Here is a 14,165-nt window from a genome sequence, read left to right on the forward strand (position 1 = left end):
TGGAGCAATGTTCAGGGAAATCTCAATGAGAAAACAAATGAAGAACCTTGTGATGTGTTTACAAAGATACTTATATGATCATAAAACTCTGTAGATGTGTTTGTGTTCTTTAGGCTTTTGTATTTGAATATTTTCCACAAGCTATTACTAGTCTTCAGAACAACTTCTGCATACATTTCCCTGATGTATTCCATTTCCTTAGTGTTTCATGAGGTGCCAGATTTAAAATAGTTAGTGCCTGGTGTGTCACGGAATATTTAATTTGTGTTATTTTTACATGTCTTTCTATTATCAAATTACAGCTTCCACTCAGTGTCTTCAATAATTACTTCAGCCTTGGTTTTGATGCACATGTTACACTGGAGTTCCATGAATCTAGAGGTAAGAGGAGCTTTTTTTTTTTTTTTTTTTTTTTTTTTTTTTTAACCTTGGACAGTTATTTTATGAATTACAAATGGATTTGAATTTAATGCTTTGTTCTTATAATTCAGAGAGTTCTGGAACATACAAACCCAAGGTACAAACCACAGGTAGCAAGGAAATGATTGTATCATGAGTTTCCAAGGGATTTTGTGATTTAAAAATAAAAAAAGTACAAGAAAAAATGGCATTCACTGGAGTAAAATGGCTAAATGGGGAGATTTCATATTCTTGACCTTTTAAAGGAGTTGCCAAATACAATTATAAAGACAGCTTACACTGACATACAAGTGTCAGAATAAGAGCAGAAAGAAGAACAAATGCAAGCCAGGTGCAAGTTTTTCCTACCGTGTGAAGGGGGAGAAAGGATAAGATCAGTGAGGATGTGAAAGTAGCAGGGTAGCAGGAGGATAGCTGATCTAGAAATGCACAACAGTTACCTATGGATGAGTATAACATAACGTCATTGGACTTGGTACAGACCCAGAAGGTATCTCTGCAAATGAAATGCTTTAACAAAGTCCACAAACTGTCAGCAATTTGAGCTGTTGGAAAATCTTGCTTGTCCCCTTGCTGATGGCAGTTATTACCACATAATCCAAATGTGGCTTAACAGGTAGACCTTGGAGTGATGTGAACTGTTAGATTTGTATGGTTTAGGCAAGCATGCTTGTATAAACAGACCTTGTCTAATTGTCTGTGTTCACTTTTTGATCATTTCAGCTTCATATTCATGTTTTTCTTCTGAACAGCAGCCTCCCTTATCTTCACTTTCATATCAGCAGTGTCATTACAAAACGAAAAGATAGCACCTGAATGCCTTGCTAAATAAAGAGCAGAGTACATGATGGAATAAGCTAATGCATATTTTATAATGTTTAAGACTGCTTCAAGATTTAGGAATAATAATGAGGGGGCATAAAAGGGCACACGAATGAAATGATGACAGCTGTATGCTTTTTTTTTTTTTTTTTTTTTTTGTGTGCATGCATATCAACATGAATTGCTAATGTGAATGTGAATATACTGTATAGATGAAATGCACGGCTACTTTCTCACTTAATGGAGGCATTACTTAATAATGAAGTTATGGAGCCCTATAAAGAATGAATGTTATTCCAGAGATGCCAGTGCTTTAAAAATTTATGTGGGTGAAAAATACTTGGCAGAGCAAGCTGTCTATCTGTGAGTGGGTATGTATGGACAGAAGAGTTTTTCATAGCACTAGTGCCTGCTCTCACAAGTCGTTCTGTTAGCGTTTCCTTACCCTCTTGAATGCTAAAAGATATGAAGTCACTCCTATATGTTGTAGGAGAGAAAAGCTTATAGCTTTGGAGGTGTTGCTGATGTATGGGTTTTATTGTGTTTCAAGTGGAATTAAGCACTACAGAACAGATTTTGATCTCTTTGCACTTGGCCCAATAAGACAAATGGTTGTATGCAATTTCTTATGTGGAACATTTGTAATCACATGTAGTGTTAAAACAAACATACAAAAACTAACCAATCAACCCCTCCGCCCCCCCAACAAACAACAACAAAAACACAGAAAACCTAAATCCAAAATAAATTAAGATTGATTTGAACTCTTAGGCTATCAGGCCATTTTATGCTATGGAGATTGCTCAATTGTTATATTTTAACTAAACAGTGATTGCAGTGTCTCAGAGGAACCTGTATGTGACCGTGGCTATTTCCATGGCAACCTCTACACTTTTCTTGTGACTAATGAGATTGAGCCTTGAGGGTTGGCTCCAAGCTTTGCTTCTACAGGAAGCATTCTGGATAGCAACTCTCCAGAGCCACAGTTTCCCCCTTTGTTATGCTTATGCTCTGGTGGAGCAGGGACTATGCATTTTACTTCATCCCTGTTGACATTGTTAATGTTGAGGGGTGAGGATGGAGCGAGCTTTGGATATGCAGTCATTGATTTGCTTCTACAATCGAAATCACACTCTAGTCAACTTTAGGATCGAAATCACACTCTAGTCAACTTTAGGCTCTATTCAGCTTGGTAGAAAGAGTCTTTCCTCCCTGCCAATACTCATCTGCCATGCCAATGGTAGGAGTAGTTTAGTATGTTGAAAGACTGCTGAGTCCCTGGCCTCAGAAAGTCTCCTTTTCTGTTTAGCTGGCTCCAAACTGGGGCTTTGATTCAGGTCAATATTTGTCACAAGATCTGTGTAAAAGTCAGTACCCTGGTGGCTGATGCCACTGGGGATAACCACATCAGAGAACATGAAGCATGGGCACTTGAGCATTTGGGAGCCACCCACTTCTTAGCATGGGGTTCTGAGAATTTCTGTAGAGCTGTCAGCTCGGTAAGTGAATAAAAGATGAGATTTACTTACGCAATTAAATGAATAATTTTAAGAAGAGGTGACCCTGACTGCACAACAGAACAAATGCATGATACAATAGTAGGGCAGACAATCACACAAGAAATAACGTAACTCTTATGAAATGGAGCATTATATTGTGAGATGTAGTGACTTCAAAGAGAATTAGATGAGTTGTTACAAATAATAATTTGAGATGAAGTAATTTGGAAGTGTTTATACCAGTGTTCTACTTTAGCCAGAAGGTCTAAGGTCATTTCTTGGATGATTTTGCTAGAGAATCACTGAGCAAGAGTAGGTGAATGGTTCTATTGCTGTATACAGTATCAGAAGAACTGCTTCTGAAACCTCTGGATGCTGCAGACTTGGAAAGCAGTCCCCAGGGAGGCATGAAAGTGACCTTTATTCTGAGAAATATGCTGTGTACTGGAAGATCAAAGGAGATCCATTTAGCTTATCGGAGAGAAGGTTAGGAGGAGATTTAATCACCACCCATAAGTATTTACTCGGGGAGAAGATATCTGATAGTTGAGGGCCTTTTAATCTAATAGACAGAGAAATATGATAAGATTTAGCAGTTAGCAGTAGAAGCCAGGAACACTCAAAATAAGAAAAAAAAATCCACAGATTTATTTTAATTGTGAGAATAATTAACCACAGCACTGGTGTTACTAATGGACTACTAAAATTCCCTATCCCTTTGAGTCTAATCCAAATGAACAGCTCTTTAAATAGGTTTTGGAATAACCACATAATTTGCTGCAGGAATACTCGGGTAGAGATGGCAATTCCTGAGTACCTTTCTGGATATCCTCTTTGTAATGCATCAGAATTCATTTTTCATCTCATAATTTACTAACAGTTTGGTCCTGCTTTGGAGCATGGGTTAGTGTTTCATAGGTTTCTAATAACTCTTAAAGAAATCTGTTCTATGTTGGTGAAAACAGAAGTCTCACAGATGGTACGGAGGGGTCTTGAGATGAATAGTCTGAGAGGTGCTAAACAAGCTGGTTTTGTTTTTGTTACCCCTTTGTTCATGTTTCCATCTATTTTCACTGTACAGGAAAGGGGAAAAATTCAATATCAATGTTTGGAATCTGATAGCAGATAATGGCATGGATGCAGGAACCTCACACGAGAAAAATGTATTCATGTTAATACTTTTACTGAGTGATATGTGCTAAAAGCACTATAGTGTTCATAGAAAATCTGAAAGTACAATGGAATCTACTCAATTTATTAAGGTGTTCATATTTTTCCTTTGTATCTTTTCACAGAAGCGAATCCAGAGAAATTCAACAGCCGATTTAGAAATAAAATGTTTTATGCAGGGGTGAGTTGTGATTCATTTTACAGAATAATGTTATTTTATATTCTTGAATGTTTTACTCCCTCCTTTCTCCCTTCCATTCTCACACCAGCAGTTTGTACTGATTCATTTTGCCTGCTGCAATTTAGAAACACACATGTACTCTTTCTGGCAATGACACGTCTGTTGGAGAGTGCTGATTGTATTACAGTATTGGATACAGTACTGATCATATTTTACCCAAGAACATTCTCTTGCTAACCTTTCAAAGGGAGAAGTATTATAAGTTTTATGACTATATATATATGTATGTATATATATATATATACACTTGTGTGTAAATGTATATATATATTTAAAAAATCATATCTCCTGAGATCAGGAAAGAATAGGTTTGACAAAATAATGGCATTTTGTTATAAGCTCTTTGGTGGGATAAGAAATGAGGAAATAGAGGCGAGAAGACCATGATGATTCCTACTCTTATTTCTGTTGCAGGCAGCCTTTTCAGACTTTCTGCAAAGAAGCTCAAAAGATTTATCCAAGCATGTTAAAGTCGTGGTAAGTATAGGAATTTGTGTCATAGTATTGTGGAAAGAGGGGGGAATGGAGAAAGAGTGAGGTGAGAGTTTAATGGCTCTGTTACTTTTCAGTTTTGAGCATGACATTTGCAACACATTCCAAGGAAAGTCTTGGGAAAGCTGTTACAAAGCAGCAACACTTCTCTTGTCTGTGGCTCCATTCAGCAATTTCTCTGTGCTCTGTCACTTTGGCTTTGTAGTGTGATGGTACAGACCTGACTCCAAAGATCCAGGAGCTGAAGTTCCAGTGTATAGTGTTTTTAAATATTCCCAGGTAAGCTCAAGACAGATGCTTGGAGTTATAATAGAAAATAATATTAATAATAAAATCAATATCTGCAAGTTGTCCTCTGTTGGATGGATGTGCAGGAAGCATGTTGCTACTGAGCTTCTTTCCCGAGAGTTAGGTGCTTACAATACTGTTAATTAGCAACATGGAATAGGATGGGAATTCACGGTGCAGCAATATTCTTACAAAAGTTGAATATCCTTTGATAAGGAATTAGTAGAAGGGATTGTTTAACAAACTGGCTTTCAAAAGTTGTGTGCCTAACCTGCAAACCAGATAGCAAACCAGACAAGAATGACTGGTCTTCTGCCTAATTAGAAACAATGTGGGAAATGGAAAAAGAAAATAAATATTTTTCAAGAAACAAACACGAAATTTGTTGAACTAAATGGTTTTTTTTTCTTAATTTAGTAGAAGGTAGCCTAAATAGAAATAAGTCTGTATCTTTAAAAGTTGTCTGTCTCCTGCTCTCTAGACCAGTGGTCTCCAAAATCTTTTGTTTGTGCACCCCTAATGTTAAAAAAATAAAAAATGAGCATGAATATGTATGTTTATTTACAACTTCCATACAAGTGTTAGTATACTAATATGTACATTATAAAACAGACACAAAAAGATAAATTAGAAAAGGAAGTCACAAAGATGAAATAAACACTATTGAAATAATAATTTTATTAACAGTGAGAAAAATATTTTCTTCCTGCGCCTCAAATGGGTTGTCTTGTGCCCCACACTTTGGAGCCTATCTCTTTACTCCATGTGCAAGCCCAAACACCTGGTGGTCCAGTACTGCCCTCTCTGCAAGGAAACACTTGGTGTCTCCTCTACAAAGTTCTCCCCTGTTGCTTTTAGATCACTTTTATATCCATTCTATAATGGTAGGAAAGGTATACATGATGGCTGCATCTGTTCCCGTTTATTTCTCCCTTGCCTCCTCAAGCAATGCATTTTTTTGCAGTCCTTGTGCTGTCAGAGCTTATGAGCCAGCAGAGAGAGAAGCAACAATGCTCTGAGGCTGGGGCTGCTGCTGCACCCCTGTGCCTTCCTAGCAGAGGGGATAAGCAAATTTCCGGCAGGCAAATCACAGGTGCCAGTGAAGCTGAATCTGCATCCTGATCTGCAGAGAGCAGAGCAAATAGGGAGAACAAAATGCTGCTGCTCTGTTGCCTGTTGCTTAGTGTTTCTCCCACTTCCTTGTTGGGGAGGAACCTTCCAAAGACTGTGATGGTTAAATTTGTGGATGCTGTACCAGCTTAGAAATTAGAGACCAAGTTTCTCCTTTTGTCCATTCCGTGTCAACATAACTTTTAATTGTACCTCAACTACATCCTGAAATAGATGTTTCAGTGTTTCTTTTGGAGCAGGCCAGTAATCAAGCTAATAGTCAGGACCCATCAGGGAAAACTGCTTTCTCAAAGCTTGCTTTCCAAACTTTCTGTAGGTATTGTGCTGGCACAATGCCCTGGGGAAACCCTGGAGATCACAGAGACTTCGAGCCTCAGCGGCATGATGATGGCTACATTGAAGTCATTGGGTTCACGATGGCCTCACTGGTGAGTATATGGCAGGTTCTGCCCCTCCTGAAGGTAGGATGAGATTCAGTAAATTCTATGGGCAGCATTACGGAGGAAAAATTGTTCTAAATACTGAAAAAAACACCACAATTCTGTGTTTTCAGCTAAGGCCAAAATATGCTCTGCTGTTAGGTTTTAAATGAGGGAGAAAAAACAGTAATTTATAAATATAATAAGTGCTTTTTAATAATAGCAATATTTTGCAAGCAGAGAATTTTTTAATTTACACATTTAGCAGTGCTTTAAATTGCTCTCAAATTAAACAGCAAGATCATGACAGTGAAACAAACAGCATGTAGGCATGTTTTTACTGTGGGAATATTCTATGGTCAAATAATTACTGCTGTTTCTTTTTAGATTTTGTATAATTTAATCTGTGACATAAAAGTTCCTTTTTTTTTTTTTTCCTAAAACTGGCTTCTGTTCTGGAGACAAATATGACAAATTATATTTAATTATTTTCCTTAGATATTTTTCTCCTAAAAAAAAGTTGTTTTGACACATTAAAATAATGTTTATCTCAAAATACTTTGGAAAATCTTCTGCTTTTGAAGGTTAGGTTACTTAGTGAAAGACTGCATGCTATTCAGATGAGTGTATTCTCAGCTGCTGTGGAGCAAAAGAGATGCAATTTGAAAGATGTGTACTGTCGATGTTGATTGTCAAGTTGTAGAAGTGGAAGTGATCTGCACCCTGCTAGCGTTTTGCAGTATAGGGACTTAGCAGTCTTTGAAGGCAATGTCTACCTTTTGAAACTGAGTATAAGTCTGGGTCATTCTTGACAACTTAACTGATTCTATTTGAATGCCTGTACTACTGTCCTAAAAACATTCTTTTTTCTTTTCACTTGGGGAATAAAAAAAAAAAAAGCGTTAAGAAAATCAGAATTTTCTGAATATTGTTGGCAGTATAAGTTTAGCCAATATAGATATTAAGTTGAAATTGTTGAAATATTGTACAGTATGTCTGTTTTGCCTTGCAGTTTAATAGTTTGTTCTTTGCTCTAAAGGTATACAGGGCTCATAAATCATGCATAAAGCCAATGGGATCAGTATTTTTTGTACTTAATTCGAACAAAACAGACATTAAAAATAGGTTTTTATACTGTATGTCAGTACCTAAGGTGATGCTACTGTATTGTTACAGAAGATGTACACAAACAAGAAAGAGCATCCCTTATCAGTCTTAGTACCAGGTCATCACCTTGTACATTCATAACATAAATGTACAAAATAACAGGACAACATAGGACTGGTATCCAGAAACATCACCATTTCTCACTTCCATGTGACTCTTGTTAATATAATTGTCTAAATCCATTTACTGAAAATAGAATAGTAATAACTTCCGTATGGCCAACCAAAATGTTGTGAAAATTGAGTATTATTTTTCTTTTTGTTCCATTATGGAAAGAAAATTCAACCAACAGTTTTAAATTGGCAGTTAACTTTTTGTCAATGCTATCCTTAAAGTGACCTAAAGCTGAGTTACAAAAGTACTCCAGAGTTCTACTATCAAAGTGGTCAAACACAATGTCAGTCTCTTCAGAGGATGATTATATGCAGTGGTAGATATTGCCATAATTGTGTTAATCTACCAAAGGTACTTAGTGTGGCCAGGTATCCGGGCTTCTTAGCAAATTTGTACAGATCATGCTCAGGCCCCTGCTCTTAATCAGTGAATACCTCTGATAATGTTATTTGTTTCCTCAAAGATATATTTAGACAAATCAGATCTTCAAAGTGAGAAAAAGTAAAAGATCATTTTGATCAGCAATCATTTGTCTGTTTAGATTATGGATTCTTTTATAGCTTCTATTTTTGATCAATCCTAGTGAGCTAGGGAAATAACCTACAGGTAGGAAAAATTCTATTAGCATCATAGATCTTGTGGAATTAACTTTCATCACTTCATTCCTGAATATTTATTATATATTTTTTAAGAAGCATGGACCTTTGACCTGATATTTCTCTCTAAAATAAACTTAGTTCAGAACTGATTATCTACAAATCTGCATTGCTTTTGGTGCTGAGGATGTAACTCCAGAACACACATATAATTCTGGCTGCTTTCTAGGACTCCCAGATGAGCTTGATCATACCCAAGAAGGTCTTTGAGACCGATGAGGAGAACTACTTCATAAGAAATATTATTAATCATATTTTTTTTCCATAATATGATGTGCACAGAACAACACTAAGCTTTTCACTAGTATTTAGGCTACTCTCTTAATAGTGCACTAATACATTTTTTTTTTCTGCACATGGCAGTTGACAGCTAATGGTCATATTCCTCACTAATACAATACATTTCTGCCCAAACATGTCTGCCTAAAACTTGAAGAATCTGCTCATGTCCATGCATTTATTGTCTCATTTCTTTGTAATGAATTCTTGAACACTATATTTAATTGTTTTCAACAAGGTCCTTCTGCTTGCTCTTTTCAGCCTGTCTAGTCTTGATGTTGAGCTGCAGCATAACCTCTCATAATTAAGGATTTTAGATTTATCTAATTCGCATTAAGGATTCTATTCTGTTCAGGAAGGGGAAATCATCCTTCTGTCTCCTAGATTTACAGAATTATGGTGGTTGTTTCAAAGACAAAAAAAAAAAAATAGCATTGCTGTTAGTGTGGAAAACAAAGCAACAAAACTCATATTGAAACCCTTAGGAAGGAACACATATATGCATTTGTGTATATGTATCTTGTAAGTTTGTGTAAACTATCCTTATACAAGGTGATGAGATGTGATATATGGTTAATACCTGTCCTGATGTATCTGATGTTGCCTACTGTTTTTCTTTGTAAAATGTTAATTTTAAATTTTAAAATTTTGAATCAAAGTACATCCGTTGTCCCTCATTAGGATGTCTTACACATATGCTATGTAAGTCATGCTGTCAGCAAAACAGTGCATTCTGGATTTTATTAACTGACTCAAATACCTGTTTTGAGGTGTATTTTTCTCCTTCCTCCCTCCCCTCTTCCAGGCTGCTCTCCAAGTGGGTGGTCATGGAGAGAGGCTGCATCAGTGTCGTGAGGTGACGCTTTTAACATACAAGTCTATCCCCATGCAAGTGGATGGTGAACCTTGTCGTTTGGCTCCCTCACTCATTCGGATCTCATTAAGGAACCAAGCCAACATGGTGCAGAAGAGCAAGAGGAGAACATCCATGCCTCTGCTGAATGAGTGAGTTGGATATGTGCATGTCCTATGCCAGGAAGCCTGTTTGAGGCAGCGTATTCAGTTATAGATTTTGCATGTACTGGACTTGCAGTGTGTTTAAAAAGAAAAAAAAAATCACGTCTCCTGAACTTTTTCTCTGCTGTATTGTAATTAATTTACGGGCTTTCTCCTGTTCTTTTACCTTCCGGGTTCTCCTCTGTCTTGCTTTTAGAAAGGTGTTGTATCTTTCAGTTATATATTTAGAGAAGTCTGTGTAGGCTCAGCGGTATGCCTCTTGGCTTATGGCAGCTCTGCATTATCTATGCTACTTGCCCTTAAAGTTCTTATGGTTTGTTTTCTGAGCTCTATCAGCCTGCTTTTTAAGCTCCATTAGAGACTATAATAAATAGCCACAATCAAGAGCTACTCAGGACATCTTGCAGTCTGTACTGTGAGAGCATGCTGCCTGGGACTGCTAAAGGAGAGAGTCCTGGAGTCCTGAAAAGGGATTTTTGCACTTTTATAGGGAACCTTGCTCCAGTATAGAAACCCAAATGAGAAAATCCAGTGCAACTTAGCTAAAAGTAAGAAATCTTCCTCTAGTCTCCTGTGCTCAATGGCAGTAGACTGTACTATTGAAGATTAGATTGGTGGATTAAGGAACCAGCAACTAGGGGAAAAGTAAGGAAAGATAATCAGAAAATAAGAATATATAGCATGAGACGGAGGTAGCAGAAGTAGTGTAAAGATGAACAGGGAAAAGCAAAAGCAACTAGAAACCAGGAACATGCAAAGAAGAAAATACAAGACTAACTTTCCTTTTCATAATTAAAATTTATTTATAAGTATTACAGGAATATTTTAATAGAAAAAAGATATTTTCATTTTAACCTATGAAAATGTTCACCCAATAAAATAACTCAGGTTATTTTTGTAGACCTAATTATTATACTACTCATATAGGAGGTCTTCATTTGTGCTAAAATGAGGGATAAGTGCCTTTGCAGTTTTTCATCAAGTTTTGAACTGATGCAAAACAGTCTGTCCATTATACATAGAGGTACTGACCTAAAAGTTTTAAGTTATGAAGGATACACAGTTCGTTCATGCATCCATGCACTGAAGCTTTCACTTTTCTGGGGAGCTGGGTGAGAGATTTTGTTGTTGCAGGTGTTATCGTATCAGGGAATAAGTGAGGAAACACTTGTGAAGAGAAGTAATGTCTTTCATTAGACTAATCTAGTTGGAAAAAGCCAACAAGGTCTCAGATACACCTTTTTCTCTTTAGGTATTTTAAGGGTTGTCTGTGTTTTCAGTCTGTGTCATGTAGTGAAAGATACTGTTTCTCTTCCAACTTTGTCTTCAACCCTTCAGAGCTTCTTGTTATTCTGTTTGTCAATCTGTTCATGTAATCAAGGCCTCCTTGGTTACTTTCAACATCTTCCTATTCAGTTTAGCACTTAGTGTTCTCTTACCGAGACTGATGCTTTAAGCTTCAGTAGACCCTTGTATCTGTAATGTGCAATTCGTGTTTGTCAGGAAAATACATAGGGCTTGCTCATCGCTCTTGAAGAGTGAAGAATAGCCTGTGAGCAGTGATGCCTGATTTCATCAAGCCACCACAGCTCAATCATTTGTGAAAGCTGGAATTGGACAGAGAGCAATCCTTAGGCATCTCTTTCTACACCAATGCAAGCTAATGCAAATGAGAAAAGAAAATTCCTGGTATTTTGATCTGATAATTTGATCTGATAATTAGCATGGCTAGGCTTGGATTTTGATGTCTGAATTTGAACTGTCATAGGGAAATGCAACCATAGTGTATGCCAGTTGTAAAGAAGATAATTTTTCTGACTTAGCTTGACTTGGATAACCTATGATGACATGCTTTGTTGCTATCTGAGTCTTTTGATTTGGCTAAGAAGCTTCCCTGTAGATCTGTGTTCTGTAAAAGTACAAATGATCTGTTGAATATTTTAGTTTCAGCCTCATGTATTGAAAATAGTGTGAATATATCTATATATGCATGTTTATGTACTTTGCTCTGAAATGTGGAAGGGGAATGAGAGATAGGAATTGCTTATTCTAGTGTGACAAAAAAAAAATGACATGTTAAAGGTTAAACTCTAGGAGGCATTTAATATTTTAAGAAGTACGTTCATTATGAGGCTGTATTGCAGTATTTCACAAGAGAAAATATTCAATTAAATATGTTTATCTATGCTTAACTTGATAGCTAGAATGTCTCCTCATTCCATTAAAATCTACTAGAAATTCTTATATTTGATTGAACATGATACTTATTTATTTATTTTTTTCATTAAGACTGTCATCTGAATATTATATGTTTGAGATTAGTAGGTGTGTCTGGAGCTACTCACTCAATTGTTAGGCAGCTGTTCATAAGCTCCTTGCAAGGAGAGTGATTATAAAATTATCATGTATCACAGTAACTCAGAGTTGCTATTATTGTTGGCCACAATGTTATTGATAGATAAGGAGAATAAGTAGGAGAGCTCTTTGCAGTTTTATCTAATCCAGTGTCATAAGTGGAAAAAGATTTGATTTTTAAGATGCCTCACACTGTGTTTTTATTTTCTTGTTATATTTTTCTTTGTTCTGTGAGTTTTGAGGAGAGAGTGTTTATAGAGTATAGTGAGTTTGTCATTTGCCTTGTGGATGTACTCTAGTTTCTGGGGAAAAATAGTATTGTAAAATTGAAGAACCCATATTTAGTGTAACTGAGAAGGAACTGAGATTACATCCTTTTCTTGCTTGGGAGCAGGAAGGCTATAGAAACATGGATCTCTTGAGACTGTAACAGTTGCCCGTCTTCCTGATTGCAGCTGCTCTCCTTTAAAATGTGGAGATGCTCCTAGAGAGGATACCTGTATATAGCAGAAAAAGACTGGACCTTGTTTGACATGTTTCTTTCCTCCACTTTCCCACTTTTATGCTTCTAGCACCTTATAATTGCACAGACATTGCCTCATATGGTTCTACACAACCCTTCAGGGTTGAAATTCCTTTATGTTGATTCTGTTTTATCTGTTACTGAATAATTTGACCTTTTCAAGGTGTCAGGGAAATTAAGCAGCACTTTAGAACAGTGTAAAATTTCTTAGTTTGTTAAAAATAATTAATAAAAACAGTGACTATGCAATCAAATTAAGGAAAAAAAAAAAAAAAACTTGTTTTTGTGGGGTTACTTGAACTGAAGGAGCATGCCTTTCCTGTTGATAGCAGCAACAGAGTGAATAGCTTCGTTCAAGCTATTAGGGAACAAGTAAATATGCTGTGCTGAACTTTGTCTGAGCTGAGCAAATTTCTGGTAATTAATATTTTATTTAGTTACTTAATTTTTCTTTCACTGCTGAATTGCCTGCAAACAAATAATGACTTTCTTGGTATATTAAATATTTCAAATTAACTATGTGCTACTTGCTGCAAATAGTGAATTCTTCTTATTGTTCATCAAGCATTCATTTCTCAATATTTCCTTTTGGAAGGTAAAGGATTTTTGATATAACAAACAGATTATAAGCATACTCTTGAGCAAGAGAAGATGGTTTATTTTCAGTTTGTACTCTTGTGATGATTTTAAATTTTTGAGTTGCAGCACAGTGGAGGACAGTCATTGCTTGGTGGACACAGTTACAATACTTGTTCTAATTTGTTTCTAATGGAGGCTGTTCAAACATAAAAGGCAGACATGATCTCATTGTTATCCTACAATGCATTAAAAATAGAGATAAGTAACAAACCAGTAAAGTGTTTCAACCCAGAAACAACTTTTTAGGTGCAAGGAATGTAGGTGCAAGAATGAGGTGATGCAGTTGACACTTGATTATGGACAGAAACAGGCAGATAGTGAGGTTGTGGCAAAAAAGGCAGGTTTATTTTCTTCTCATATGTCTCTTCTGTTGGTTTTCTCCATTGTGTTTGCTAAATGCACCAGCAAAAGCAAGTTTTTGCTACCGTCAGATCAGCAGACTTTTTTTTTTTTTTTTAAATTATAATAATAATAATATTATAACTCTCCTTCTCTAAAAAGACTTATCATCTAATTTCTGATTCCTGAATCTCCATTATCGAAGGTAGTTTGTGAAAAAGACAACATGAGAGCTTGGTTTTCTACGATCAAGCAAGGAACGTGGTCTTGTGAATTAAAAGTAAAATGTGTGTGGAATAACAAGAGAAGCCATGGCTCAATTTTACAGGAATCATTTTCTAGTTGGAAACTACAGTTTAGTATGCTGCTCAGTAAGTTTCAGTTAGTGATCATTGTGTGAACCCCAAAAGATTTTAGTTCAGGTTGAGGAAGAATGGTCTGCATGGTAGAAGAGATAGAAGAAGGAACAGCTTACAGGTAAAATGATGTTCCATATGCTTGAAGAAAACAAAGGGACCATTTGAATATAAACACTAAGAGTCAGTCTTGGGAGTCACTTTATATAAAATGCATGTTTCCCTAAGGTACATGAAA

At 36.3% G+C, this 14,165-nt stretch overlaps 1 protein-coding gene across 7 annotated transcripts in view; it reads left to right on the top strand.

Annotated features, from left to right (window-relative positions):
* The window catches only part of DGKI (diacylglycerol kinase iota), a 217,091-nt gene that overhangs the window by 114,098 nt on the left and 88,828 nt on the right, over positions 1 to 14,165 (top strand). For all 7 annotated transcript variants that reach the window (XR_011809784.1, XM_038168188.2, XM_027445238.3 and 4 more), the window contains 6 exons: positions 303 to 381; positions 4,037 to 4,092; positions 4,567 to 4,629; positions 4,850 to 4,923; positions 6,380 to 6,491; positions 9,504 to 9,703. Coding sequence is in view for 6 of the 7 variants with exons in the window: in XM_038168188.2 (XP_038024116.2) it covers positions 303 to 381; positions 4,037 to 4,092; positions 4,567 to 4,629; positions 4,850 to 4,923; positions 6,380 to 6,491; positions 9,504 to 9,703 (584 nt within the window). In the remaining variant the exon portion in view is untranslated. The remainder of the gene's footprint in view (positions 1 to 302; positions 382 to 4,036; positions 4,093 to 4,566; positions 4,630 to 4,849; positions 4,924 to 6,379; positions 6,492 to 9,503; positions 9,704 to 14,165) is intronic.

This window comes from Anas platyrhynchos, chromosome 1, assembly GCF_047663525.1.
Source record: "Anas platyrhynchos isolate ZD024472 breed Pekin duck chromosome 1, IASCAAS_PekinDuck_T2T, whole genome shotgun sequence".
In the NCBI taxonomy this organism is placed as follows: Eukaryota; Metazoa; Chordata; class Aves; order Anseriformes; family Anatidae; genus Anas; species Anas platyrhynchos.